At 59.8% G+C, this 26,719-nt stretch overlaps 1 protein-coding gene and 1 long non-coding RNA gene across 4 annotated transcripts in view; one reads left to right on the top strand and one right to left on the bottom strand.

Annotated features, from left to right (window-relative positions):
• Window positions 1-2,160: 2,160 nt before the first annotated feature.
• LOC149128008 (uncharacterized) lies at window positions 2,161-3,580 on the top strand. Its single transcript, XR_016229180.1, has 2 exons — window positions 2,161-2,908; window positions 3,326-3,580. It is a non-coding gene; the product is annotated as an uncharacterized LOC149128008 (long non-coding RNA).
• The window catches only part of FAM178B (family with sequence similarity 178 member B), a 118,591-nt gene continuing 94,855 nt past the window's right edge, over window positions 2,984-26,719 (bottom strand). The window contains exons 13-18 of one of the 3 annotated variants that reach the window (XM_017339843.4): window positions 24,224-24,311; window positions 19,078-19,203; window positions 5,073-5,150; window positions 4,563-4,715; window positions 4,126-4,215; window positions 2,984-3,342 (exon numbers count right to left, since the gene is read on the bottom strand). In XM_017339843.4, the coding sequence (XP_017195332.4) occupies window positions 3,310-3,342; window positions 4,126-4,215; window positions 4,563-4,715; window positions 5,073-5,150; window positions 19,078-19,203; window positions 24,224-24,311 (568 nt within the window). In that variant the 3' untranslated portion in view covers window positions 2,984-3,309. Of the gene's footprint in view, window positions 3,343-4,109; window positions 4,216-4,562; window positions 4,716-5,072; window positions 5,151-19,077; window positions 19,204-24,223; window positions 24,312-26,719 lie in introns of all 3 variants that reach the window. The other 2 variants (XM_017339829.4, XM_008253681.5) reach the window with 2 other exon arrangements.

Here is a 26,719-nt window from a genome sequence, read left to right as displayed (position 1 = left end):
AGCCGCCCCCTTCTCCCCACCTCCATGCATTTCCTGCTGGGTTCTGTTCATTCCCAGCGCTGGCCCTTTTCCGTGGGTGGCTGGGCAGAAGATAAAGTTTCCTGTAGGACTGCTTGTTCATGATTCATACTTTTAATAAAAGCGCAAACTGGTAGAAAAATGAGTATTCCTGGGTCTTCCATTAAGAAAAAAAAAAGATACCAAGGCCAGAAAAAAAAAGTGCCTGTGCAGTCTCTTTGGGGTCTGCCTGGCATTCCGCCCACCAGCCTTGTGCCCGACATACCTTCCTACTCGCCCCTTGTATTCAACTGCTTGTGGCCAATTCAGGGGAAGAGACGCGCTAAACGCCTCCTGGAGCTAAGATTTGAGATGGCGATTCACTGGCAGCTCAGGCCAGCCCCCCACCCCACCCTCAGGTGGCCCAGGAGTCCACCTAAAAAAAGCGAGTGTCCCCTGCCCCCTTCTTGTACGTTAGGCCTGGTACCCAGCCCTGGAGCTGCCCGCCTGCCTGCCCACCCGCTCTCCCAAGGCAGCTCCCTGGCAGGAGGGAGCCCAGGTGCACACTGGGGTCTCTGGTTAACGCTCCCTGGGCCATTCCCATAGCAGCCAGGAGCTGCTGTCAGCCAGCAAGCGCACAGATGGGGAAATGACAAGACTTGGGCCAACCACCCTTCAGGGAGGGACCGTTCCAAGGGCCTGGGGACCGAGGTGAATGGGGACATAGGAAAAGGACTTCCTCTCCCTACTTCCTCTAAAGGGAGAGTTATCAAAGCTGTCCACCTGGGAAGCCTTTCCCTTCCCGGCCCCTCCCAGCCACCATCACCAAAAGGAAGCAGGAAAACATCGGTCATCACAGCCCCGGATGCTGCTTTTCCAGTGGCTTCCATCAGGATATCCCCCACTTTTTCCCAGGGGCTTGGGGATCTAGAAAGGTCGAAGACCTGCAGGGCAAGTGGTAAAGTTGCCAGCACCACTGGGGACAGACTGGCCTTGTGAAGGCTGAATTTAAAGATTTTTAAATGTTCTATTATTTATTTAAAATAAAAAGAGAGACAGACACACAAAGAGAGAGCTTCCATCTGTTCCCCAAATGCTTACAACAGCCTGGGCTGGGTCAGGCCAAATCCTGGAGCCTGAACTCAGTCCAGATCTCCCATGCGGATGGCAGGGACCCAAATACTGGGCCATCACCTGCTGCCTTCCAGGGTCAGAGCAGCAGGAAGCTGGGATCGGAAGTGGAGCCAGGCACTCTGCTATGGGATGCAGGTGTCTCAAGGGATGTCTTAATGGCTGTCCCAAATGCCTGCCCACCAGCCCAGTTTTTAGATGATCTGGTCAGCTCCCAGCCAGTCTCAGAGAGGGCCCATTACATGCCCCAGGGGACAGCGTGCACCCTTGGGTGACCTCCCACGGTGCACCTCTGCTCAGGTTTCAGCCAGGGCTGTGGAGCGCCTGAGCCGTCACCGACACCTCCTCTCCCCTCGGTGTCTGTTTCTCTCTTGGGGATGAGTGCGTTTCGGGAACAAGCAGCCAGGGCTGGGGAGCAGGGCTCCCCATGTCTGCCCTGATGGCCAGCTGGGTCCCTTTCTCAGCACCAGGTAGGGGCGGCATCGAGAACTGGAAACTCCCTGGTTCAGACTCTCAGGATCGCCTCTCTGCCCTTGGCAGTGAGAACAAAGAAGGGAAATTTCAAAGGTGATTTCCAGGTTTCTGAGGATTGACTGTCAGGATGTGTGGTGGCACAGCAGGGGCATCCCTGAGGGCGGGCGAAGGTGGCTGGCTCCCTGGAGTCCCCTTACTCAGGGGGCGGCCTGAGGCCCACGTAACGCTGCTGGGGCCTGCGGCCGGGTGGTGGGTTCCCAGCCAAGGACGCAGGCGACGCAGCCAGGAACAGAAACCAGAACTCTCCATCAAGTCGCCTGGGCATCCAAGTCTCGCTGGCCCTGAATGGGTTTCTTCCACCTCTCGTTTGGCAAAGGCTGCAGGGCAGAAAAGGTGGCCCGTGTGGTGCCCTGCGCTGCACCGGGCTTGTGCCCGGGGTTGTCTGAATAATAGATGCCCCCAGGCTCCCAGCATGCCCGTGACCCAGAGAAGGAACTGTGTCTGAACAGGCCCAGGGAGGGACGCGCTCTGCTGGGGGTCTGTGCAAGAAGCCCCTTAGCCCAAAAAAAAGTCCTTTATTTTTGGAGCAGTCTCTCTCCTGGTCGGCCTGCTTCTTCCTAACCCCTGTGCACGAAGCACAGCAAAGGACAGAGACGCATGCGCAGAGCCAGCTGTGCGCGGCAGCCACCTAGGGCTGCGTTGAGAAGTGGGCCCAGGCCAATCTGGGGAGTGCGTGGCGGGGAGACCGGCTGCCACTTCTGGCTCCCTCGCGTGCCTCCTGCAAAACTCCATCCCAACCGAGCAGACATCAGGACGGGGAGACTGGACACGGATTCCCAGGGTCAGAGGAGTGGGCAGGAATGTGCATATCCAGTAGCCTCCTGGGGGACACAGGCCCACTCACTCCTCCAGGGGGTTCAGGTCAAAGCTATCCAGTACCCTGGTAGGGCTCAGGACCCATGAAACTGATCCAGGCAAAGCCGCGGGAAAGCAAAAGCAGGATCTGGAACTGTCTCTGGGCCCGCCCCCACCCCTGAGTCTGGGGAGTTGCTTTCAGGCCTCAACAATAAATCGAATTAAGCGTAATTACAGCCCTGATCCACCATCTCAGTGTAGCCTCCCCAGCGGAGGCGGGACGTGGGGAGGGGTCCCACACTGGGTCCAAACAAATGTTCTTCATCCCTGCCCTCCCCCTGCCCTCCCTGGACAGTTCTCTGGCCACAGGGTAAATGCTCCTCCCCTGAGACTTGCAAAGAGCCCACTGCTGCCGGAGGCAGGGCCTGGCCCAGTCACGTGACTGTCCGAGGTGAGAACTGGGCAGGGCAGGCGCAGAGGCTGCCGGAGCCCTGGGGATAGGGATTGAAGGAAGTCTTCTACACCACTGATGCCGAAATAAGACTTTAATGTGCACAAAGAAACCTCACATTAGTGACAGAGAGAGGAAGGAGGGCGGGGAGGACGGAGGCCTGCCAGGACCCAGGAGGCCCCGGGGGAACCAGAGCTATGGAGACAAAAGCCTTGGGGAAGAGGAGCTGGGGGGAGGGGAGGCAGGAGAGCAGAGGGCTGGGCCAGGTGGGAAGAGGCCCATCCCTTGCTGAGTGGGGGGCAGAGGGCAGGAGCCCAGGCAGAGGCATGCTTTTGCAGCATCAGGCTGGTTGGCATCCGGGCTTCCCCTGCCCTTGACTCTGACCTCCGACCCTTGCCCCTTTACATGTCCTTCCAGGCACTGAAGTACTGGGCCTGTGCAAGGAGAAAAACAGGCTGTCCTGAGGCCACCAGACCCTGCCCACCTCCCCCCTGCCAGGTGCTGCAAGCAACAATTCTGAGTCTCAAGGCCCTGGACAAGGACGCAGCAAGTCCGCAGGCCACTTGGCCACAGTGCTCACCGCCCGACACCCAAGGGGTTGCCGTCCCGCTCTGCCAGGCCACCAGTCACTTTCCCTTGTCTTCGAGAGAACCACACCACTGCTTCCCAGCAGACGTAGTGTGATCCTGTTCCTCGTTCCTCGGGGCGGGAGGGGGAGGCTTGCTCTCCAGCTTTCTCAGAGACTTGTGAAATCTGAGCCCCAAGCCACAGCCTGTGGCCAGTGTGTCAGCCCAAGTCAGAGGTTATGGAGGGAAGGACCAGGAGGGAGTCAGAGGAGAGGCAAGCTGAGAGCCAGGGAGCCCTGCAAGGCAGGGGATGGGGGCAGGGAATGGTTCTTGCAGCCCCAGCTGTCTCCACCAAGGGGAAGAGCGCCCAGCCAGCCCAGCAGGTGCTGAGGCTTGTAGAGATGGAGGCCCGAGGTGGGGGGAGGGGGAGGGGGAGGACAGAGCAGGGCTTGGGGGTGAGGCTGGCTCTGGGCCCTAATTCTGACATTCCCAGGAGTGGCCTATGTGATGGCCTATTTCACCTCTCAGGGCCTCTAGTTAGTTTGCTCATCTGTACAATGGGCTTCTAACCATGGCTGCCTGGTGGGGGTTATGTGGGTTCACTCAATAGCTATAAGCTATACACATGGTGTTACCCTGAGGAGCTGACACCTGAAGGGTGGAGGGTGTTGCTCCAGAAATGGATGGATCAGGGCAGCCGAACAGTGGTCCTCCTACGGGGGCAGGAGGCCAGCCCAGGGCCTGCAGGACAAACGGGCAAGGGTGGACAGCTGGGGTCTCTGGCACTCCTTCTTGGCACTGCTAGCCACACACTGGCACGCCAGCCTGGGCCTTCTCTTCTCTGGAACTGTTTCTCCGCATTTGCCCAGCAGTAGGTTTCTCCCGGTCCCCTCACCCCACCCTGGGGCACTGGATTCCTGACAAGAATGATGGAAGTCCCCAGAGGCATCTCCTCCTTCCCCACCCTTTGCCCCCCGGCCTGGGGCTCAGCAGCTGCCGAGGGGGTGGACGCATACTGCTGACACTGGTCAGCCCTGCCTGACCACTTCCCTCCCCTCCCAGGGCTGGGGGACCGGAGGGGGCACCACCTGGGGCTGGCAGTGGGCCAGCAGCTCTTGCCAACGGATGTAGGTCTGGGTGGCCAGGTCCTTGAGGTTGGTCCTGTGCATGGCCTGGGGGCTCTCCCGGATATGGGTGCTGATGTGGCGGTCCAACTCCATGCAGAGCAGCTGCAGCTCCCCCTGCGGAGGCGGGCGGAGCGCGCGGGCCGTGGGCAGGTGGCCAGCGCATCCGAAGGGCAGGGTGGGGGAAAACAGGGGCAGAGGAAGGGAGCGACATGAGTGAGTGACAGCTGGGAAGTTGGGCAGGAAAAGGAGGAGAGGGCTGGGGCAACGGTGGGGGGGGGGGGCTGGGTCAGCACCCAGTGGGACACGGCGGGAGGGGAGAGGCCCTGGCTCCCCTCGGCACCCTCTTTCTTGCCTCCCACTCTCGGCCGCTCCTGACAGCTGGACGAGCTCCATCCTGCTGACTGCTCGCTGCTTGGTGGAAAAGACACAGCTGGGGGCCCCCAGCCCACCCCAGCCTCCTGCGAGACTCACCCATTGGTCTGGAGTGATGTCCTGGCTGCTGACCACCACCCCTGCCAGGGTCAGCAGGCTGTGGCACAGGTAGCAGACCTGGAGAGACAGTGCAGGGAGACCTGCTTCCTAAGTCCCGGCTTTCCCTTCACCGGCGCGCCCTGGGCTCTGAGGGACTCAGCTCACCACGGAGGCCAGCGGCAGGGCCCAGGGAGGCATCTTCCAGGGCGCTGGGTGAGCCGCCACTCTGGGCCCCCTCACTCTGAACCGACCCCACCCCCAGGCAGCCCCCCCAGCTTTCCCTCTAATGAATGGCTCTCTCTGCCACCCAGAGCACACACTGCTCCCGGCTTCTCCTAGGGCTCCAGCAGAGGAAACCCGCTGGGGAGGCACAGAGGCACCCATCCACTGTGACCTGTGCATGCGTGTGACCATGTTTGTGCGTGCTCTGACCCGGGTGCCACTCTCCCCTGTGACACCTTTGTGCAAACAAAGAAGCACCCCCTCTGGTGGGGGGGCAAAGCCCACAGGTGTACAGCTCCTGCTCTGCACCCCTCCTTTGTGAAATGCCACCTGCACACACCTGGCTGTGGCTCTGCCTGACAGCTGACAACCTGTGCCTACATGCGGGGGCAAGGAGGGAGGTGGTTTGGTTGGGCATTCACACACCTTCCCCACCAAATGCACCCTCAGCCTTGCCATGGGATGCTCTCAAAGGTGAACACAGGACAAGGGCCAGTTCCATCTGATTAGAGAGCAGCTTGGTCCCAGGAAACACTGGGACTCTATTGGCACCTGTTCGCTTATGGGACATTCAGCTACTATGTGGAAACAATGAAATGGGGGCCATGGCAAAGATAGGATGCTCCTAACAGGAGAGCGCCGGCTCCTGGCACCCCACCCTCGCCCACAGCCCCCCGCCAGAGGTTCGTCCTGCCTTGTCCCCTTCAGACTCCTCAGGTCTCAGGGAAGACGGGTGGCAGGACTGGCAAACAGGCAGCTCTAGGCGTGAGCCGGGGGCGGGCAGGGGGCGGGGGCGGGGGCAGGCTCTGGAGGGGGCCGGCAGCACTCCAGCTTGGTGATGATGGGGCTGCAGCCCAAAACCCCAGAGTGGTGCGCTGACCACTCTGCCCTCTTAGAGCACCAGGCAGTGCCCAAGAAATGGCAGCAGCTCCTCTGGGCACACAGAGGCCACCCCAGGACGGCACAAAAGCGCTTCTGAGAGCATCTGCCTTGGCGCGATGAAATTTTTTTTTTTTAAGATTTACTTATTTATTTGAAATGCAGAGTTACAGCTCTACAGAGGTAGAGGCAGAGAGAGAGAGAGAGAGAGAGAGAGAGAGAGGTCTTCCATCCACTGGTTCACTCCCCATATGGCCGCAACAGCTGGAGCTGTGCTGATTCAAAGCCAGGAGCCAGGAGCTTCTTCCAGGTCTCCCATGTGGGTGCAGGGGCCCAAGCACTTGGGCCATCCTCCACTGCCCTCCCGGGCCACAGCAGAGAGCTGGATAGGAAATGGAGCTGCCGGGACTAGAACTGGCACCCATATGGGATGCCGACACTGCAGGCGGTGGCTTTATCCGCTATGCCATAGCGCCAGCCCTGAACAAATACCATGATGCAAAAGTCGGAGGAAAGAGGCCATCTGGGTCCCCAGTAGCAACCACTGCCCTGCCCAGGACCGGGTCTGTTCAGCCCAACAGCTGGGCTGGCCGGACTGGGACACTCTCCCGCATCACAGGGAAGACCCGGCTGGGGAAAGCCAGGGTGTCGGGCGGGTGGGCTTGCTGGGGAGCTGCTCCCTGCTGGCACGGGCTGTGCTCAGCGGCCCTCGGGGCTCCTTGCTCTAGGCCTGGCCTTCCCTAGGGAGAGACCACAGCCCCGCGTGCCTTAACTAAGACACAGACAGCCACACACACGGTCATGTCAGAGGGCTGCTGCCTCCAGCAACCTCAGCTGCCCCGCAAACCAAAAGGAGACAGGGTCCTTCTAGCTTTTTTTCCGGGGGGAGGGGGCGTGGTGGGCGTGAGTGGGGAGGAGTGGGTGCAGCTCAGTGTTTGCCCAGAGGAAGTGACTAAGCTAACGCAGGCCTCAAAGGAACGGCAGGATTTGAGGCAAAGATGGCCTTGTAGGGGCAGGGGTGGGCAGATTACAACAGCAGACAGGTCCTGAGGGCTGATGAGAGAAACAGAGGCAGGGCAAGTAAGGACTGCCGGGCCAGGTAGCCAGCTGAGCTGGTGCAGGGACAGGGCTGGCTGCACAGAGTGGGCGGGGGGTGGGGTGCGTGCTGGGTTGGTGGGTGGATAACGGGGACCCTGGGGCAGCAGGAGACAGAGTCTGTGCCAGTGTGAAGAGTGGCTCCCCCGGGCAGAGGGCCCGCGCTACGTCCTTTCTCATCCCCGGACTTTTTCTTTAAGGTGATGTCTCTGCCCTGCGTGCTTTCACTCTCACGACCACAATACAAGGAAAGCGTGTTTGTTTTCATTGTAACTACACACTGCCCACTCACTGCACCTAAGCACCGGGGCACCGAGGGTAAAGCACTTGCCCTTGAGTGAGCTGCCCGTGAGAGCAGCAAAGAAAAGAATCCAAAGGCCAGGGCCATGACGTAGTGGGTAAAGCCGCCGCCTGCAGTGCTGGCATCCCATATGGGCGCTGGTTCGAGTCCTGGCTGCTCCACTGCTGATCCAGCTCTCTGCTGTTGCCTGGGAAAGCAGTGGAAGATGGTCTAAGTCCTTGGGCCCCTGCACCCACGTGGGAGACCCGGAGGAAGCTCCTGGCTTGGGATCGGCCCAGCTCTGGTTGTTTCATCCATCTGGGGAGTGAACCAGTGTATGGAAGACCTCTCTCTCTGCCTCTGCCTCTCTATAACTCTGCCTTTCAAATAACTAATAATAAAAACAAATCTTTTTTTAAAAAAAAAAAAAAAAGAAAGAAAAAGAATCCAAGCAAGGGCAACAGAGCCCCAGGGGGTGTGGGGATGGCTGGGTGAGACAGCCTTGGGCCATATGCAGAAGTGGGGAGACGGGGACCCTGCACCTCTCAGACACCTGCACCTCTCAGACACCTGTCATGGGGAGGCACCCTCCCAGCATGGGGCAGGCCGCAGCCCAGAGGAGGGGTCTCGGCTGTGGAACTTTTCTCCTTCTGGGAGGAGGCATGGCCAGAGCTGAGGGACGCTCTAGGAAGACCGGGCCATTCACCCCGGCAGTGGGGACTGACTAAGCAACAGAGCGAGCACGTGAGTGGCTCTGGTTTCACAACTCGCTTCCTTTGCTGATCCCCACGATCGAATCTGCAGGGAAAATCCCAGGAAAACTATTGTGAACAGCGTAGGGGGCAGAATAGCAAGTACGGGGTGCGCGTCCGGAAGGAGAGCCCTAGGGACCTCCTCATGGAAGCACTTTCTCCAGAGGGGAAAACCAGGCGCCGGCCAGCCCTGGCCTGCAGGCCACTGCCTTTCCCCTGGTGCTCCAGGGCACTTGGAGGTGGACCCACGTGAGGGGAGGCCCCTTTAGGAGTATTTTGACCCAGTTTAAAGGGACCAGGTTCCACCCGTGGCCAGAACTCATGACCTGGACAGCAGCGGAGCCAATGCCCTCCCTTGGGGGCACGCGGGGAGCTTGGCCCTAGCTGGACTCCCCTGTTTTTGCTTCTGAAAAAGGGTTTCCTAATTGGCACAGGACACACAGAGCCCCATCTCCTGTTGCCTCCCACAGCCCCATGGTCTTGAAGGTGAGGAGCGGGAGGAGGGGGTCCGATCTGGTCCAGACGAAGCATACAGTCAGGCCTGGCCCCTTCTGAACTCCCCCACCCCCAACCAGTGTGAAGGGCGGAGGAGCCAGCCATTAGCAGAAACCAGGGGCTCTGCCCCAGGAGTTTCCCCTGGAAACGCTGGTTAAAGTTGGGAGACCGGAGGGCGAGGAGCGTGGGGCAGGCAGGGCTGGGCGAGGGAGGGGCCGTCACTCCTCCTGGGGTGAACAGCCAGGTGCCAGCGCCACACACTCGCTGCTCCCTTCCTGGTCTGACCAATCCCTGAACTCTGGCAAGCCTGCTCCTGTCCTGGCTGGCACCGCAGAGACCCAGGCTGCAGCTTCCCTGTGTAGCTCAGGAAGGGGTGGCCGCTGGGCAGGTGCACGTAACGCAGTGACCCCTGCCTGCGTGCCTGCCCTGTCCATTCCCTCCACTGCTACGAGCCTGAGGCGGTCCCTTCCAGGTCTCAGTGTTGGGGGAAGTCAGTATGGCTTCAGGGTGAGCCCCCTGTGGCTGGTGGCGGCTACACTCGTCCGGGCCTCAGGATCTTGTCTGCCAGGTCCCTGACCAACCCAGACAGCCCAGCTCCTTCTGCGCAGGACATGAGTCGAGGCTGGGAAGTCCCGATGGGAGATGGGACCCGGGAAACCTCAGTCAACATCGTGGGAAGACGCAGTCTGCAGGCAAGGAGAGCGACGTGCCTGAACCCAGCACCGACAAGACAAGGCAGGGACAGCCTCTGTAGCCGCTGCCAGCAAGGCCTGCAGCTCCTGTTGCCTGGGTCTCCCCAGAGTCTGGGGGTTATTCCCAGCAACCCCGTGCGGGCTGCCTCATTCCTGGCTCCCCTGCCTTAAACGGGGAGGAGTGACAGTGAGCAGCCTGCTTGGCCTTGTCACCCGCAGAGGGGGAGATGACCAATGACTCCCAGCTTCGTTTGCGCTGGTTTTGACCCCAGGAACCGCCAGCCAAGTGTTCCAGCTCAAGCGGGATCCATTCTCAGCACTTCTGACACAGAGCAGAGGGAAAATGGGTGGGCATTTCCCAGGAACTCCATACTCTAGAAAATTCCCCTCCAGCGATTGCCAAGGGAGCAGGCTGAGGCCCGGCGTATTTACGCTGAACATGGGTAGAGAGGAGGGGAGAGGCTGTCCCCGGAAGCTACTCGCACGTCACAGTTCCTCCTGCCGCAGGTCACGACCAAGCCCTTTCCCTGGAGGCTGCCCAGGCACGGTGGGCACGGCAGACCCTGCAGGAGGACCCTGGGAGAGCAGCTCTGGGGCAGCTGCAGGCTGGGGGCAGGGGAGAACGGAGGCTGACCCAAAGGACGTGGCTCTCCCAACCACGCTGCTGACACGCAGGGGCTCACCCCACAGGGGTCCCTGGCTCTTGCTCAGGGAGTTGGCCCTGAATGCCTGCTGATGCCCAAGCCCTGGGACAGGAAGGTCCCAGTACAGCCTCCTTCGTTTTCACCTTTCCAGTGCAGCCCTGCCTGCTGACAGATCCCAAGAGAGGATCTGTGCCCCACCTGCCAGCATCGCCACCCGTGGGTCCTCTCAGGGATTCAGATGCAAGCACAGGTAGATCAGCACTAGGGCAGCTGTTTGGCATGGCGGCTATGCCTGCCTGGGACGCCTTCATCCCATGTCGGAGTGCCTGGGTTCGAGGCCCTGCTCCACTTTCAAGTCCAACGTCCTGCTCATGTGCACCCTGGGAGGCAGAGGTGATGGCTCAAGTACTTGGGTCCCTGTCATGTCCAGGGGAGACCTGGATTGAGTTGCAGGCTCCTGACTTTGGCCTTGCCCAGCCCTAGCTGTCACAGGCATTTGGGTAGTAAACCAGTGGATGGAACACCTCTTTCTGTTCCGCTGTCTCTGCCTTTACAATAGATGAAAAATAAAATAAGATGAGCTCCAGAAGACAACTAGCCTGGGAAAGACTGAAGCTGTGCTGGCCTGCCTTGGGCCATTTCAGGCTCAAGGCTAGGTCTGGGTCATGGGACTGCCTTTCCCCTTTGTATTAAATGGAAGCCTCCAGCATCCGTTCACAGTGTCCTGACCCAGTGGGGCGCAGAGAGGGCCTGGGGACCCTCATTTTACAACACACGTGGAAGCTGAGACTTGGGGAGGTCCCCTGCCATGCATGACATCGTGCCAAGTAAGGGCAGGTGTGGCCACACACAGGTGGCTGCTCTCACACCTCGTCCAGACAAGCTTCCCATGTGTGCAAGGGAGCATGCAATGGGGGCGGGGAGGGCCTAAAGGGAACTGACGCTGGGGAGACAGCCAACCGCTGTGTACGCGGCAACCAGAGCCAGGGCCTCCTAGAGGCCTGGCAGAGGGCGGGCGGGCGGGGGGGGGGGGTGTGCTGGAGTGCTGCCCGGGGGTGGGGGTGGGGGTGGGAGTCTTGTTAAGCTTCAACCCCCAAGGGCATGGCCAGGTACTCTACCACAGGTGGAACAAACAACAACAATCATTAGCCATGAGTAATCCCAAGCTGGCTACCTGCAGGCCCTGGGAGGGAGCCAGCGCTTGGCCAGCCAGTGCGTCCATCAGCACGGGCAAGCAGGGAGGCACACCCCACACCCCCTGCCTCCATCTGAACTCATCCTGGAGTATGGTGACACCCACCATTGTCCCCAGGACGCCACTTCTCCCCAGACCCCGCCAGCACGCTGCATGACCCACAGCCTTGTCGACGCAGCTCCTCTTCCAAGGTTACACCCCCTGAGCATGGATTTGGCAGGCACTAAAGAAGCAAGGGCTGTATTTGAAGTTCTGTTCTTAAAGGAAAGCTGATGTTGGAAGCGCCTCTGGCCAGGACAGGTCAGCAGTCGTAATTCCTGGTGAGCAGGAAATGACAAGGACACAGGGAAAAGAGGCGGGTGACGTAACACTTCTTCCTAGTCTCAGGTCCCTGAAGACACTGGGCCAAGAGGCCAGAGAGCAGCCGTCACGGGCGGGGCCTGCTGGCTCTCCTTGGAGCTTGCTAGACTGGACACTCAGTTCTGTCAATGAAAGCGCTTGTTTGGGTGTGGGGGGTGGGTGGAGCAGGAAGGAGGCCAATTTAGGGTGATGGGAGACAGGCTGGCAGCATCTGGACAGGAACCGGACTTCCGGCTCAGCTGTAGGAATGGCCGCAGCGCGGAAAGTGGCTCTCGGGGCCCAGCTGGGTGCAGAGCGTGCGCTCTCTTCCCAGGCTGCCGGAGGACTGCAACGACCCAGCATGCATCCCTGCTCCCCTGCACCCCAAGCTTCCCAGACAGTGAGTTCAGAGATCTGAGAGCCCCTCACAGTGGGATTCCCTTTTAAAGCTCTATCCCAGACTTGTGATTGCGCACCCTCAGTGGCTCTGGCTCCTGCTCTCCGTACTGAGGACAAACAGGGAACGAGGAGCCCACGGCACAGTGGCTTGGGGTGGGAAAGAGCTGGGGGCTGGGGCTTTTTTCTTCCTGTGCATGCACTGCGGGGGGTGACCGCTGAGTGCTCCCCCCATTCCTGCATCTGCTGCGGGACGAGCTGAGAGGCTGGGGGAAAGCTGCCTGGAGGGCTCCCACCAGTCCACCCTTCCTCTCTTGGCTTCCTGCTGCTGCTGCTGCTGCCGGTGATGGGAGGTGACAGGCGAGACTTGTGGGCTCTTCCTGCTTCTCCAGCTGGAACCAGCAACTTTTTATAACAAAGATTTATTGGGGGCCGGTGCCATGTCACAGTAGGTTAATCTTATGCCTGTGGTAACGGCATCCCATATGGACGCTGGTTCTAGTCCCGGCTGCTCCTCTTCTGATCCAGCTCTCTGCTGTGGCCTGGGAAAGCAGTAGAAGATGGCCCCAGTCCTTGGGCCCCTATACCCACGTGGGAGACCCAGAAGAAGCTCCTGGCTCCTGGCTTTGGATTGGTGCAGCTCTGGTCTTTGCGGCCACCTGGGGAGTGAACCAACAGACGGAAGACCTTTCTCTCTGTCTCTCCCTCTCACTATCTGTAACTATCTCTCAAATAAATACATAAAATCTTTTAAAAAAGATTTATTTTTGAAAGGCAGAGATAGAGAGAGAGATGGGAGGCTATCTTTCATCCACTGGTTCATTCCCCCAAATGGCTGTAATGGCTAGGGCTGGGCCAGGCCAAAGCCAGGAACCAAGAGTTTCATCCAGGCCTCCCATGTGGGTGCAAGGGCCTGAGTACTGGGGCCATCTGCCACTGCGATCCCAGGCACAATAGCAGGAAGCTGGGTTGGAACTGGAGCAGCCAGGACTGGAACCGGTGCCCATAAGGGATGCTGGCACTGCAGAGAGAGGCTTAGCCTTCTATGTCACAGCACTGGCCCTGGGACTAGCAACCCTGACCCCAAGGGGACGTGGACTGGAAAACTCAGCTCTGCCAGTGACCCAGCGAGGGGCAGGATTCTCGGCACACGTGTGCGTACATGTGTGACATGAGTGCTTAGGTGAGCACATGGCTTGTGTGAGTGATGGGAACCAGCCTGAGTATTCGCATGGCCACCCTCCCAGAGCAATGGCATCCTTAAAAGCCAAGGCTTCCTCCATCCTCCTCATCTTGCTCCCTAAATTGTCTGCAGGAGCGTTGGCCCAGCTGAAGCTCGGAAGTGCCGCCGTCCTTGTACCCCATGGGGACACCAGAGTAAGGCCAGTGCTCCTGGCTAAGAGCAGGAAAGATGGGACAGCCAGTTCCTGGGCTTCCAGCACCCTTCCCCGTCCTCTGTGAGTGTGTCCCAACCTCTCACCTCCTACACTCAGGCCAAGTGGTTCCATGGTGGTGACTTCAGCTGACCGAATGGATGGACACGTGACCCCAGGCTAGCCAATCCCTGGATCCCAGCCTGACTTTGTAATTGGCTTAGAGATGGGCACATGACCCAGGCAAAGCACTGAGAGTTGACTCTGGGGCTCTGGGGAAGACCCTAGGGCAGCAGCTCTTTTTTCCCCTATAGCTGGGGTTGCTAAGTTCTTCACAACCGAGAGGGGAGAGCTGGCCTGGGACATATCGAGGGACAGAGTCAGGGAGTAGAGGGAGTGACACCGACTCCTGACACAGTTCAGCCCCCGGACCGGGTGAAGCTGATAAGCTGTCCCAGGACAGCCCAGGGTCTGCATTTCTGTCAACTGCAGAGGCCTGGCAGAGACGGGGGAAGAAGGGACACAAAAGGTGGACAGGCAGAGAGCAGTCGAGAAGGCTGGGGTCTGCCCGGCAACTGCTGCTCCAGTCTGAGGACAGTGTATGTGGGACCCTCCCCCACCTTCCTCAGTCCTCTGGAGGACGTAGGAAGCCCTGCCCCTCACCCACTTGGGGCTGGCTCCGGCCTGGGAGGGAGAAGAGGGAGAGAGGCGGGCTTGGTGCAGGGGAGGCGGGGGAAGGGTCCCTCCTGGCAGGCTGCACCTGCTCAGGCTCAGGCATTTCAATGGCAGCCGCGGGGACACGGCTGAGAAGCTCTGGCCCGGCCGTCGCAGGTGACTCGGCTCAGGTGGGTGAAGCAATGTGTGCCTTGCTTTGAGGAAGCTGAGTGTAAGGGGGTTTCTGGGGAAGACACGCATTGCCGGGGTTCAGAAAGTGGGACTGGAATTGCAGGGCTAAAGCCGTGTGGATCAGGCAGGGCTCTGTGGATGGCAAAGTTTGAGCCAGGATCTATTTCTCCCTCGATCAGGATGGTAGGAAGACCGTTCACAGAATCATGCTGCTAGAGGCTAAGCTGGGGACCCCAGGAGGACTGGGCCCAGGTAGGGCAGGGCACACAGCAGGCCCAGATCCTGCCAAGGCCTCAAGCCAGCTGGGCTTGCACCAGCCTGCCCTCCCCGGCTCAGCTCTGTCACTTCGAGCCCTGCTCATGCACTGGCAAGGCAGCTGGAATGCCTGGGACCTCAGCAAAGCTGGCCTGGGCCACGACCTCGCACGGCCTTGGCGTGTTCAGAGAAAACTGGCCGCTTCCCAGATCTGCAGAGGTCTCCCTGCTCCGTTTTGGGAGGGCTTCCTAGAGGCCAGCGCCCTCTCTTTGAGGTTTATGTCTGGAGATGTCCACTGCTCATCATGCTGGCAGAAGTCAGACACAGCCAACCACAGACTAGCTGGGGGAGGGACCACCTCCTTTCCCCTCCTCCAAGCCAGTCTGCTTCCTGGCAGCCCTCCTAATGTTGGCCTGGGCTCACCCTACAGTGCACCGTGAAGGGCAGGAGGGAAAGAACTGGCACTCGCAGGAGAAAAGACAGAGACTGGTGGGGAGGGGGCCCCGGAGGCTCCAGGCTCTACTTGTCTTTCAGGGTAACACACAGGGCAAGGGCCCATGGGCCCTTGCTGGGTGAGAGTGCCATCGAGAGAGAGAGGTCAGAAGCAAGGACAGCAGGGCCACAGGGCAGCAGCACCCTCCCTGCCCCACCCCTGCAGGGAGACAGGCCTCTCCCCGCCACAACCTCCCATTAAGGCGGCTCTTGGCAGGGTCACCAGCCACAGGGACAGACAGCTGCAGTCTGCAGGAGCCGCAGCCAGCGCAAAAGCAGTAAAACTTGTTGGCCAACTCTCTCAACACCAATGGCACACCGCGCAGACACACAGGAGGTACACACCACCACGTGCTCACGCACGCATACCCTCGGCGGGGAGCTGCACAAACACCCAGGGTGAGCTTCAAGGTGGCCGCACGGCTGTGTGCCCTTTATCCTAGCATCGCCCAACCCCCGGGAAAATCAACCCTTCACAGGCGTGCTTGTGTGACGGAAGAGCCACATTCGGGCTCAGGAGCCTAGATCCCGGGGACCTGGATGCTGTGCATGGAGAAAGTCTACTGGTGCCTGCCTATGGGTCCCGTCACAGCCGCAGATTTAACTATCTGGGCAAAAACTTCCATGGTGCCCCAAAGATCCCGTTTCCATATACTGCCCCAAACTCTAAGAGGGAAAAAAATCCCATGGCTAGACAAGGCATCTGCGTAGCCAAAGGCACGAGGCAAAGCAAGAAATAACAGGCCAGAGTGGCAAACAGGGCCAGGATGGGCAACGGCACGTTTAACTGGACCAAAATGTCAATAATTTCAATAAAGGTGAATGAACCGTGACCCCGGCCTTGGACAGAACACAGCTAGACAAAATCTGGCCCCACAAGGCTTCTGTGAGTCAGCTAAAAGAAAAGCAAATGGCCCAGGAAACCTCTGGCTCCGGGTTGGAGGGCTGAGCTGGTAGCTCTGAGGAGACAGTGGCAAACTGAATCAGGTTACGCAATGTTTGTCTGCCTGGGGCCAGAAGGATGGTGTCCCCCAGTCCAAGCCTGGGAAGGCGCTTGCCTCTTGCAGAACTGGGATCCAGGGGCCAAAGGCAAGCTCTTGGAAGCCAAATCTCAGCGCATCAGACTCTCCTGTATGAAAACATCCTCCCTCCCACAGCTCCTCTGCAAACAGTGCACCTGCCTCTCCCTGGGCTGGACCAGACCTCACGCATCACTCCCACCTACACGTTCCTTCTTCTCCGGACAGCCTAGCTACAAGCAAGCCAGCACAGGACGACCCCCTAGAACTGCCAAGGGCTCAGCACTTTAAAACGCCAACGCCATTATCATGGTTTTGTCTAAGAGGACGTTCCATAGGCGCTCTTATGTTCCATACAGTCCTGGCCATGATTCACTCAGTGACTTTGACCACGCTGAGACAGACAGCACAGGAACCCACGCCCGCACTGCCTCCCCTCCTGCTCCCCCCTACCCCCCCCCCCACTTCCCCGCCCCCTCCAGGCAGTGTTGCTGTAGGAGCATGTTGCTTCTTTTGTCAAAGTACTTGGAGGTTAGCTTTCCCAGGCGGGAGCCTCACTAGCTTATAATTAGAAACAATGTGCGTGATTGGTTCTCTCATTATGTAGGTAACACTTCTGAAGTTGGGGGCCTCCGACAGAAGCCTAGGCCATAAACTCTTGCAACCTCATGGGGAGACTGGTCAGGTGGCGTGCACAGGGAGGGAGGTTTCCAGAATGGGGGCCAGAGTGGATGGCCAGAACAGGGTGGAAGAAGACAGATTGGAGAGGGAAAGGAAGGAGGATACAATTCATTCATTCATTCATCTAGCAGCAAAAATAGGATGCAACAGTGCGAGGCACCAGCTGTACCCGTGGTCTCGCCACATAGCCAGACAAGTAAAGGGAGCCAATGAAGTCACATCACGTCCTGGGCACCAGGGAGCCGCTCTCCCAGCCACTTCCCAGAGGGAGGGCGGTGCCTGGACCAGGGCCTGGGGCGGGGAGAGGAGGTGGGGAGACAGGGGAGAGAAGCTGGGCAGAAGTGTTTATTTGCAGGCCTGGAGGAGGGCTGTGACCCGCAGTTTAGGGCAGGAAATCTCCCAGACAGGAGGGGGCAGGGCAGGGGGATGGGAGGCATCAAAAGGCAGATGGCCCCCGCCAGCAGCCCCAAGGCTTGGGAGAGTGGCCGCTTCCCCCAGGCCCTGGCCTCAGTTTCCTCACTGTACTCGGAGGGGAAAAAAAGGCCAAGACTTTGAGCTCCACGGATGAAAGGCTCAGCCACAGCCCAGACCACCGCTCCCGTAAAACAGCGCGGGCGACGCCGGCCGCTCTTTTTGGCTGGTGAGTAGGGTGATCCCCTCTTTGAAGATGAAACGTGCTCAGGCCTAATGAGGAGTCGGGCGGCTGGGGCTGAGGTGGGAGCTGGGCCCAGGCACCTGCCCCACCTAGCTCCTCCCAGCCCAGGCCTTGTGTGTGTGTGTGTGTGTGTGTGTGTGTTGCACACTCTTTCCTCCCGACCGCCCACTGCTCCTGCCTCCTCCTCTCCTTCCCTCCTCCGCCCTTGACTGCAGCGCTGCTCATTCAGAGGCAGAAGTGGAGGGGGTCCAGCAGGTTCTAAGGTGGTCTCTGGCTGTGGTAAGGGCACATTCTGAGATCCACCCCTTCTGTTCCCAGGCCAGCATCCCCTACATCTTTGGGACACTCTGCTGGGACGTGCTGGCCTCTGTGTTTCCGGGTCAAAGGCGTCCTCATCTACCTGTGTGACAGGATAAAGGACACCCCGGCCGCTCACTGCCCCTGCGCCCCCCCCCCCCCCCCCAGCCAGGCTGCTGACCAGACATGTCCTGCCTCGGGGCAGGCTCAGGACCACACGGGGCCCAAGGGAAGTCTCCAACCTGGCAAAGGCCACATGGCTGCCTGATGGGGTCGGGGGCATGCTCCCGGCTCAGCCAGACCAGACACGACCTCTCTGTTTCTCCCTTACTCGGCCCCTCCCTTGCATCCGGCTCACGAAGACCCCACCCTGGGGCTGGCCCAGCCTCCAGGACCAGCTCCTGTTTCCTGAGGGATCCTTGGCAGAGCAGAAGGGCCTGTGGCAGCGGCGCACACTCTCCTGGGAGGAAGAAGCCTGGGAAGGGACTAGTATTAGGCACATGTCAAAGATAACGTTGCCGACACATTCCGGAAGAAGAGCGTGCACCCCGGGACTATCCCATCTTCCTAATGGACCCTGTGTGTTCATTAAGTAATTAATTCATTTATCTGATTTGCACAGTGATGCCCAAAGATTGGGCTTCTGGAGCGTCAGCATCCACCTTCCTAAATTAGGGAGATCTCTATCTGCACTGCTCTCCTTGGGTTTCTAGGGATAGACGCCCTCACTGAGATGCACCCCCCACCCTGGCTCTAAGATTCACCCCCAGGGGCCCACAGGCCTCCCGGTTGAAACCCCACAACCTCCAGGCCCACGGGGGGTTCCTTGTTGCCCCTGATTTCCACCAATGCATGGCTTTCAAGGAAGCTGGGCAAGGTCTGGAAAACCAATGAGGAAGAGTCAGGGCAAAGCCAAGGACTTGGCCTCAGGAACAAGCACGGTGAAGGCCGACAGGGGGCCAGGCCCAGCTCTGTCCTACCAAACAGGATGGCGGCCTCCCATCTCTACACATCCCTGCCCCTCTCCTCCATGGCTGCTGCCATCCCCCACCCGGCTGCACACTGCAGCACTGCAGCTCCCCCGTCCCCTCAACAGAGCCACGCCAGGCTGCAGAGGGTACCGCGCAGGGCCAGGCATGTGTTCCCCTTGCACGCCTGTGCACACGGCATCCCCGGCGCCCGTGTGAGCAGCACGGTCAAGGGCACTAATGATAGGCCTTGGAGAGATGATGAGCACCTCCCTTCCATGGAGGGAGGCAGCCGCTGGTCTCTGTCCTGGCATGGCCCCAGGGCCCTGGGAGGACTGGCAGCCGCTGGACCCGCAGGCTGTACAAGGCAGACAGCCCTGCCTTCCCTGTGGCTTGCGAGGGCGGTGCCAGGCAGGTGCTGGGTGCTCACCTTGTGGTCTAGCTCAGCACCGGTCGTTGGCTGTTGCTTCTGGCAGGGTGGCAAAGGATCCGAGCCCAGGCACTGCCCGAGGGATGACGGCCTCATGAGGCTCAGGAGCCGGCTGAGCATCGACAGCTGGGGAGGACGGAGAAGGGAGGCTGTCAATCACAGAGGGTGGCACGGCAAGTGCTCGGGGTGCTCCAAGGACACATTGGCTGGCGGCAGCGGGTCAGAGACCCGGGGGCACGTCTCACCTGCGAGCTGCGTGGGACTGAGTGATCTCACCTGGAACACGGCCCACACACCTTGTCCCTGGGAGAGGAGGGTCACACCCAGTGCTGGGCACATCGTGAGCCCTCTATGAGGCGAGCCAGGCAATCTGCTGAGGCTTACGGTTGAATCCGCTTCCCTGAGGAACCGAGGGCCAAACAGCGGTCTCCTCTGGCACTGGCAAGGCGCAGCCCCCTCTCTGCACAGCCCCCAGTCTTCATACACGCCGAGGAGAGACCGTGCGCTGGGCCCTGCCTGTCCCTCGCGGAGAGCGAGGCCTGCGCTCATCGTCTGTCTGCCTTGCATGTTCTGTGGGTCCTCTCCCCTCTCCCCGCACCCTGCTCCTTCCTTCTAGAGAAAGCCGGAGGGGGGGAAAAAAAAGCAAATCCAAACATCAGATCCTTTTACCCATAAAGAGCTTCTAACAAAAAGGGACCAGGACTTTCCCCAATATAAACACGACTTTCTTGCCCAACAAAATGACTAAACATTGTGTACTATCACCCAACACCTGTGTTCGGTGTTCTCTGAGGGTCTCAAGAACTGTCCTTTTACGGCCGGGCTGTTCACGTGGGGATTCCCCACCAAGTCCTGCGGATGTGTCACTTCATCGACTGGCCGGCCACTCCCTCCCCATTTAGTTTTTAAAGAACTGCCCACCCTCCCCAAACAGGCAGGTTCTGAGCCCCTGGGCAGAGTCTGCAGCCAGCCCCTCCTTTCAGGCCCAGCCTATGCACCCCATCTGAGCAGCCTGGGGGCACCCCCAGCAAGGACTGCCCAGCTGCCCTGGAGCATGGCCAGGGCAGAGGCCGTGGGGTTCCTGGTCCCTGGTCTTTGTGAGGCCACATGCAACCCTTGGGGCAGCGGAGGATGAAAGATGTACCCTCTCCTTAGATCTAGCAGGTGCGGGTGGCTACGGGCTAGGGACAGAGCCCCCTCCTGCAGGCCCAGCTCCCTGCTTGAGCCCAGCCCGAAGGCACACCTGGCTTCCTCCAGTGACTCACTGGCAGACACCTGCTCAGCACCTCGGCCGGCCTTAAGCTCAGACAGCCCGCAAGAACAGCTGGGCTGGAGCCTAGGAGTCAGGTGGGACTTGGCCCTTGAAAGGGGGCCAGGGCTTCTTGGCTTAGTGTCTGATCCCTTTCGAAGGGGAGAGGCAGGGGGAAGGAGAGAGAAGGTTCTGGTTGAAGAGAGGCACCATCTGGGGCTTCACTAAACCCGGAGCCGCGCCGCCTCGTTCAGGCTTCCCAAGTCTGGGGTTAGTTTCCAAAACAGCCCTGCTCGCTCAGAGCTCACAGCTGTGCAAGCACAGGGGCCCGGCCCTGCAGCCCACGCCCCCAGAGCGGCCCTCGGGGGCGAGCAGGCAGGCAAGCCTCACCCGGACAGGGACCTTCCCTGCTGCGGGAGCCCTGGGCGGGGCTGGCCAGGAGAAGCACCGACAGCTTGCTGGCTTCTGTGTTTTTCCTTTCACTCCACGAAAACAGCTTCCTTGTGCTCAGCAAGCTGCCGCCCCTGCGAGCTGATTGCTAATTTTCTTTTGTTTTCAGCTCAGGCCGTTCCCAGCCGGCTTCTCTACTACAGGCAGGCCCCCTTCCGGCACTGCACGAGGGCTGGTTTGGGCCATGTGGGTTCCCAGCAGGATTGGGGAGGACCAGCGCTTCCCCCCCCCCCATCCCCAAACACTGGGGTGCATTAGGGCAGACACACCTTGGGGCAAGAAGCAAATGATCACCCAGGAAGATAGCACTGCAGAACCTTATCAGATGCCTGGCAGGAGGAGGCAGATTCTGGCTCCAGAGAGCCAGCTGTCCACACAGCCTGTTGCTCTTGCGCTTGAATCCTGGCAGGGGCTCCTGTGCGCACAGGGCTGGTGGGCCCCGTGACTTACTGCTGTTCCCTGGAGCCTGTGCCCAGGCACTGCGAAGCCGCCCCCTCCTCCTTCGCTCCCACCCACCTTTTTTCAGGTAGGCCTGCTGGAGCCCTGCATCCAACACACTGCAGTCAGTGGGCAAGGGCAGGCCTCTGACCCCGAGGAGGCTCCCTGCCTCAGTTTCCCCAGCTGTAAAGTAGAAATCATCACAGGAGCGCTCAGCGCCTAGGGCTGCTGTGAGGGGTAGGCACGTAGGTTGTCTCCCAGGACCCAGCAGGGGCTGTGTGAGCGAGAGCTGCACTGTTGTAGCAGGCAGAAGGGAGGAAGGGGCAGTGCACAGGCACAGTGGTGGCATGAGAGACCCAGGGGCTGGCTGGCCCCTGAGGAGGGCTGAGAACCGGCTGCAGGGGGGCAGCGCATGGCGATGCTGGGAAAGCGGAAGTGCAGGCTGGATGGTGGCGGCTATGGGGGACAGAGTGGCTCTTTGAAGGCGAGCTTCGGGAAGATCCGTCTTACAGGCCCGACTGGAAAGGGGAGTGCCTGCAGCCTGGAGACCAGGGAGAGGCCCGAGTGGCCCGGGGCTTGCAGTGGAGATGGGGAAGCGCTCGGCAAGGCCATGGGCAGGCCCCTGCTGGTCCGCCCCAGCTCTGCAGCTGCCTCGCATCTCTGGCTCCCTCTCCTCTCTGCAGGACAAGCACGGACTCATCCTCAGAGCCCTGGCTTGGGGCACCACAGGGAGAAGCTGCCTTGGTGTCCCGGGGCACATTTAGTCACAGCGGCCGCAGCCGGCTGGCTCACCCCTCTCTCCTGAGGAAGTCTGGGTACTGTCTGCCCGGGGCCTGGGCTGCCTAGCTGGTGTCTGCTGAGCAGGTGGGCCGTCTGCTGTGGTGGAACAGCCCTGGGGGCCAGGGAGTGCAAAGCTGCACTGGAGCTGGGTGGGCCCCTGTCAGGTGGCAAGACACCCAGCCCTTAGGAGCCACTGAGACCTCTGGGGCCATTTCCCCATGGGGGAGGCCCTTGTCACTCTCCTCGGTCCCCTGCCCCTCCCCTCCTCAGCCCAGCCCCTCCTCCCTGAATGCCTCCCCTGGGTCTCCACTGGGGATGCACGCTCTCCACACTTCCCTCGCTCTCCCTGCACAGGCTCTGGCCAAAACAACCCAAACCAACACAAACCGCCAAGCCCTGAACTGGCCCTGCCCCTGAGCGACCCTCTGCCCGTCCAGTCTCTTCGGTGATGCTCCTGGCGGATCTGTCCCCACCCTGCTTCCCCGCCTCCAGCCCAGGACACTGTGCTCTGCTCTCCGTCAGGCTGGGTGACCCCTCTGGACAATGCTACTGCCATTCCCCCAGGCTGCTCTCTGGAGTCCTGTGGACGCCCCCCGCTGCATCTCTGCAGCCTGCGCCCCTCACAATGTCGTTGGGCCTCTCTGCTCTCCCCTCTTCACATGGTCACCTGTGAAGTGACCCTGCTGCAGGTCACCTCCTCACTCAACCCCCACCCTCTGCCAAGGTCGCAGCCTGGGGACACCCAGACATTGTCTGCTCATCCCTCAGGCAGGCACTGCCTCCCCAGGGTGCGCCAGGCCCTGTGCTAGGTATTGAGGGGCAGCCAGAGAGCAGGGATGCTGAACAAGTAAAGAAGGAAGTACCGGGGCCAGCACTGTGGCTTAGTGGGTTAATCTCTGCCTGCAGCACCGGCATCCCATATGGGTGCCAGTTCTAGTCCCAGCTGCTCCTCTTCCCATCCAGCTCTCTGCTATGGCCTGGGAAAGCAGTGGAAGATGGCCCAAGTGCATGGGCCCCTGAACCCATGTGGGAGACCTGGAAGAAGCTTCTGGCTGCAGATGGGCACAGCTCTGGCCGTTGTGGCCATTTGGGGAGTGAACCAGCAGATGGAAGACCTCCCTCTCACTATCTGTAACCCCACCTCTCAAATAAATAAATAAAATACAATAAAAAGAAGGCAGATTCAGGAGGTGGATGCCCAGGCAATTTAAGACAGAGTAGCAGACAGAGCTGGGGCATATTGGGTTGGGAGGTCAGGAAGGCCTCCCGGAGGAGGTGACATTTCAGCTCGTGGGAGAAAGACAAGAAGTTCCAGCTGCGCCAAGTCCTGTCTTGGTCTCAGCCATACAGCCCAGCCTGGCCTGTGGACGTGCTGGAACATCCTGCCAGCAGTGAGGGCAGGCGTGGCCAGGCTCACCTGCTCACCTCCAGGGGCTGGAGTGGCAGCCGTCTGCCCAAGTACCTGTCTTCAGTTGGACCAAGGGCTTCTCCCAGGAGTCTCGCGAGATCCTTGGGGAGGTGAGAGTGCTCTCAACCTCCCTGACCTCCAGCCTTGGGCTGGCAGTGACGCTGCTGCTCCAGGGACCCCAAGCTGCAAGAGGCTGCGGTCAGAGCCCCCTGGCAAGCAGAAGAATGGAAAAGGAAGACGACTCCATGGCCCTGCTGGCCCAGGGACAGCCGGCGCGGGCAACCTAGAGGTTTGGATTTAATAGTATTCCTTTTCATGGAGATTGTTTTCTCCCTATAAAATGTTACATGGCCGGGGCCTGTGAGATGGCGAGTTAGGGTTCAACAGGGATGGGATTTCAGTTTGGGAAGATGGAAGGATTCTGGGGACGGATGCCACCTTCCATCCACACACACGCACCAGGGTGGGCACACCAGTGGGAACGTCCTTAGTACCACTGACCTGAACACTCAGAAATCTGCACAGAAAATCAGTTAAAATAGTGAAGCAAAAAAAAAAAAAGGTGAAATGATAAATTTTGCATTATGCATGTTTTATCACAATTATAAAAAAAATCACAGCAGAGGCCCCCGCTCCTGGCTCCATCCTCAGCACCTTGTGTGTCGCTGTTGAAGGCAAGACCTTGAGTACAAAGCTCAAACGCAGTTTGGCACTCTGGGCAGAGGCTCCCTAGAGTCGGAGGGAGCAGCCTGAGGAGCCAGCAGGCCCTGGTGAGGGCAGTCTCCAACCCCAGGCCCTGCCTGTGCCGGGCACAGACTCACCTGGGTCTTCTCTTGCCAGACAGGGAGCGCCTCTTGCTGGCCCAGCATCCGGGCGATGACCATGAGGCTGAGCCGGCTTCGGAGCTGCCTGGGAGGGAAGGAGTGAGAAAGCCTCAGTGAGGGGAGGGGGGAGCAAGCTGAGTGGGGGCTGGGCTGTGGTGGGGGTGGGGGGCCCTGCCTTGGACAAGGGACTGCACTCTTCTTCCCAGCGGCACCCCCACCCCCCACGGTCACCCATTCCTAGCCACGGGGCCGTCCAGGCAAAGTTCAACATTCTTGCTTGTGTACTCTCAGATTATGTGTCAGCGATGTATAGATAGACGGACAGGGAAAACAGGCAGGGGGGACAGCCAAAGCGAAAAAGGTACACATAGAGAGAAGGGGAGAACAATGAAGAAGAAAAACCCATTTTGCATCCCTGGGGCGTCCTCCCCCGCGGGGCTCCTCAGCTTTGAGCAGGTGGGGCACCTGGCCTGGGGAGGCCACCCTTGGCTGTCTTCACCCATCATCCAGTGACCTCTCCTTCCAAGAACCTCTCCCCTCACCCCACCCCAACCTGGCCCGCCGGGGTAGGCCCGGGGTGACCCAGTCAGCTGCTGAGCGGTGGCCTCAGGGCCTTGTTGAATTATCAAGAGTACGTGCTAAGGTCCAGGCAGGCAGGCAGGCAAGCAGGGCCACTTACGCAGCTACCCCGCAGCTGCTGTGGCCATCCTGCCTTCCTGGTGTGAAAGCCCAGAAGAGGAAGTGCCAGGGAGGCCAGCAGCTGCAGGGGGACGGAGCCAGGGTCCTGGGAACGTGCCACGGGCCCTGCACCATGTGGTGGGTGAGCCTGATTGAGCCAGAACAGCCCCTGTGGCTTCAGTCAGCTGGAGTGGGCTTCTGCGTGCAGCCACCACGCTGCGCCACCCGGACCTAACACCTTCTCCTCAGGAATGAGCCATTGTTGGGTCCTCAGACCCTAAGGTTTGGGCCTCCAACTAACATGGGTCCTTGAGCGACAGGGTGAGTGAAAAAAAGAAGAGAGGAGAGAAGTAGAGACTGGAGGATGGGGCTGCGGTGCCAGGGGGCTGGAGAGGGCTGATGTGACCAGGGGACACGCAGCGGGACAAGCTCCTCCCCTGTCTGAGCTCCCGGGGCCACAGCCGCTGCATCCCAAGCCACAGTCTGTCTCCACCGCGGAGGCTGCAATCCTGGCACCCCCACCTGCTGTTGACCCCCATAGGAAACAGCTGGCGAGGACTCTGATGCGGCCACAGCCCTTAATTCCTGAGAAAGGCAGCGCCAGGGAAGCTCAGGAGAGGTGTGGAAGCTGGAACACGATGGGAAACACGTGGATTCAGCGACGCGGGGAGACACGCCCTCAGCTGACGACACCCCGCCCTCAGCCGCGGCCCTGCCTGGACACCGTAAGGAACAGAGGGACCCGACACGAGGCACAGCTAGAGGCAGGAGGGGAGACCCGGGTAATGATGCTTCCCTGGGAAGGCCTTCAGGGCGGGAGGGGCTGAGCCCTGTCACGTCCCGGCTGGCGCTGAAGCCTCCGCAGTTTTCCCCACGCGGGGCCACAGTGGATTCCCTGAAGTCCTGGTGTAGCTGAGCGACGCAGGTTCAGAGACCCTAGGTTGTGTCTCTTAAAGCTGCTGTTCATTTTCTTAGGGAATGGTCAAGAAAGTCAGAGGAAGGGGCTCTTGAACTAAAAATAGAGAAAATGGCCCGGCGCTGCGGCCTAGTCAGTTAAGCTGCTGCCTATGGCACCGGCATCCCATGTGGACACTGGTTCGAGTCCCGGCTGCTCCACTTTCGATCCAGGTCCCTGCTCATGTGCCTGGGAAAGCAGCGCAGGATGGCCTGAGCGCTTGGGCTCCTGCACCCATGTGGGAGACCTGGATGGAGCTCCGGGCTCCTGGCCTCAGCATGGCCCAACCCATGTTGTGGCCCTCTGGGGAGTGAACCAGTGGATGGAAGATCTTTATCTCCTCCTCTCTCTCTCTCTTTGCCTTTTAAATAAACAAATCTTTATATACATAAAAAACAAACAAACAAACAAACAAACTAAAACTAGAGAAAGCAGAAAGGGTATACCAACCACGTACCAGGAGGGTTAAAGTGCAGAAGAGGCAATTGCCAGTGTCAGGGAAGGCGCAGGCAGTCACACCCCGCTGGTGGGAATGCCAGTGGACACACCTGTTCCCCAAAACTGAAGCCAGCCTACCCCATGACCCAGCAGTCCTCTCAGGCACGCAGAAACGAGAACCAGAGACCCCATGGTGCTCACGAGGGCAGATTCACAGTGGGTGAGCAGACTGGGCCATGCGTGTCCAGCTCAGTCCCACGGAGGGTGACTGTGACTGCACCCCAAGCACCTCACAGGGACAACATTCATGGAGCGCGGGGAGATACAAGGAATAGATGTGTAGGTTTTCACTTCTATCATGCACAAGAACGGGCTTATCGCGGCTGCTGGGAGCCGAGAAACCTATGACCCTGGGCAGCGGG

This window comes from Oryctolagus cuniculus, chromosome 2 (genome assembly GCF_051225735.1).
Source record: "Oryctolagus cuniculus isolate XC-2025 breed Fujian yellow rabbit chromosome 2, ASM5122573v1, whole genome shotgun sequence".
Lineage (NCBI taxonomy): Eukaryota > Metazoa > Chordata > Mammalia > Lagomorpha > Leporidae > Oryctolagus > Oryctolagus cuniculus.
The sequence above is the reverse complement of the archived record's forward strand: the minus strand, read 5'-3'. Positions and strand labels throughout refer to the sequence as shown.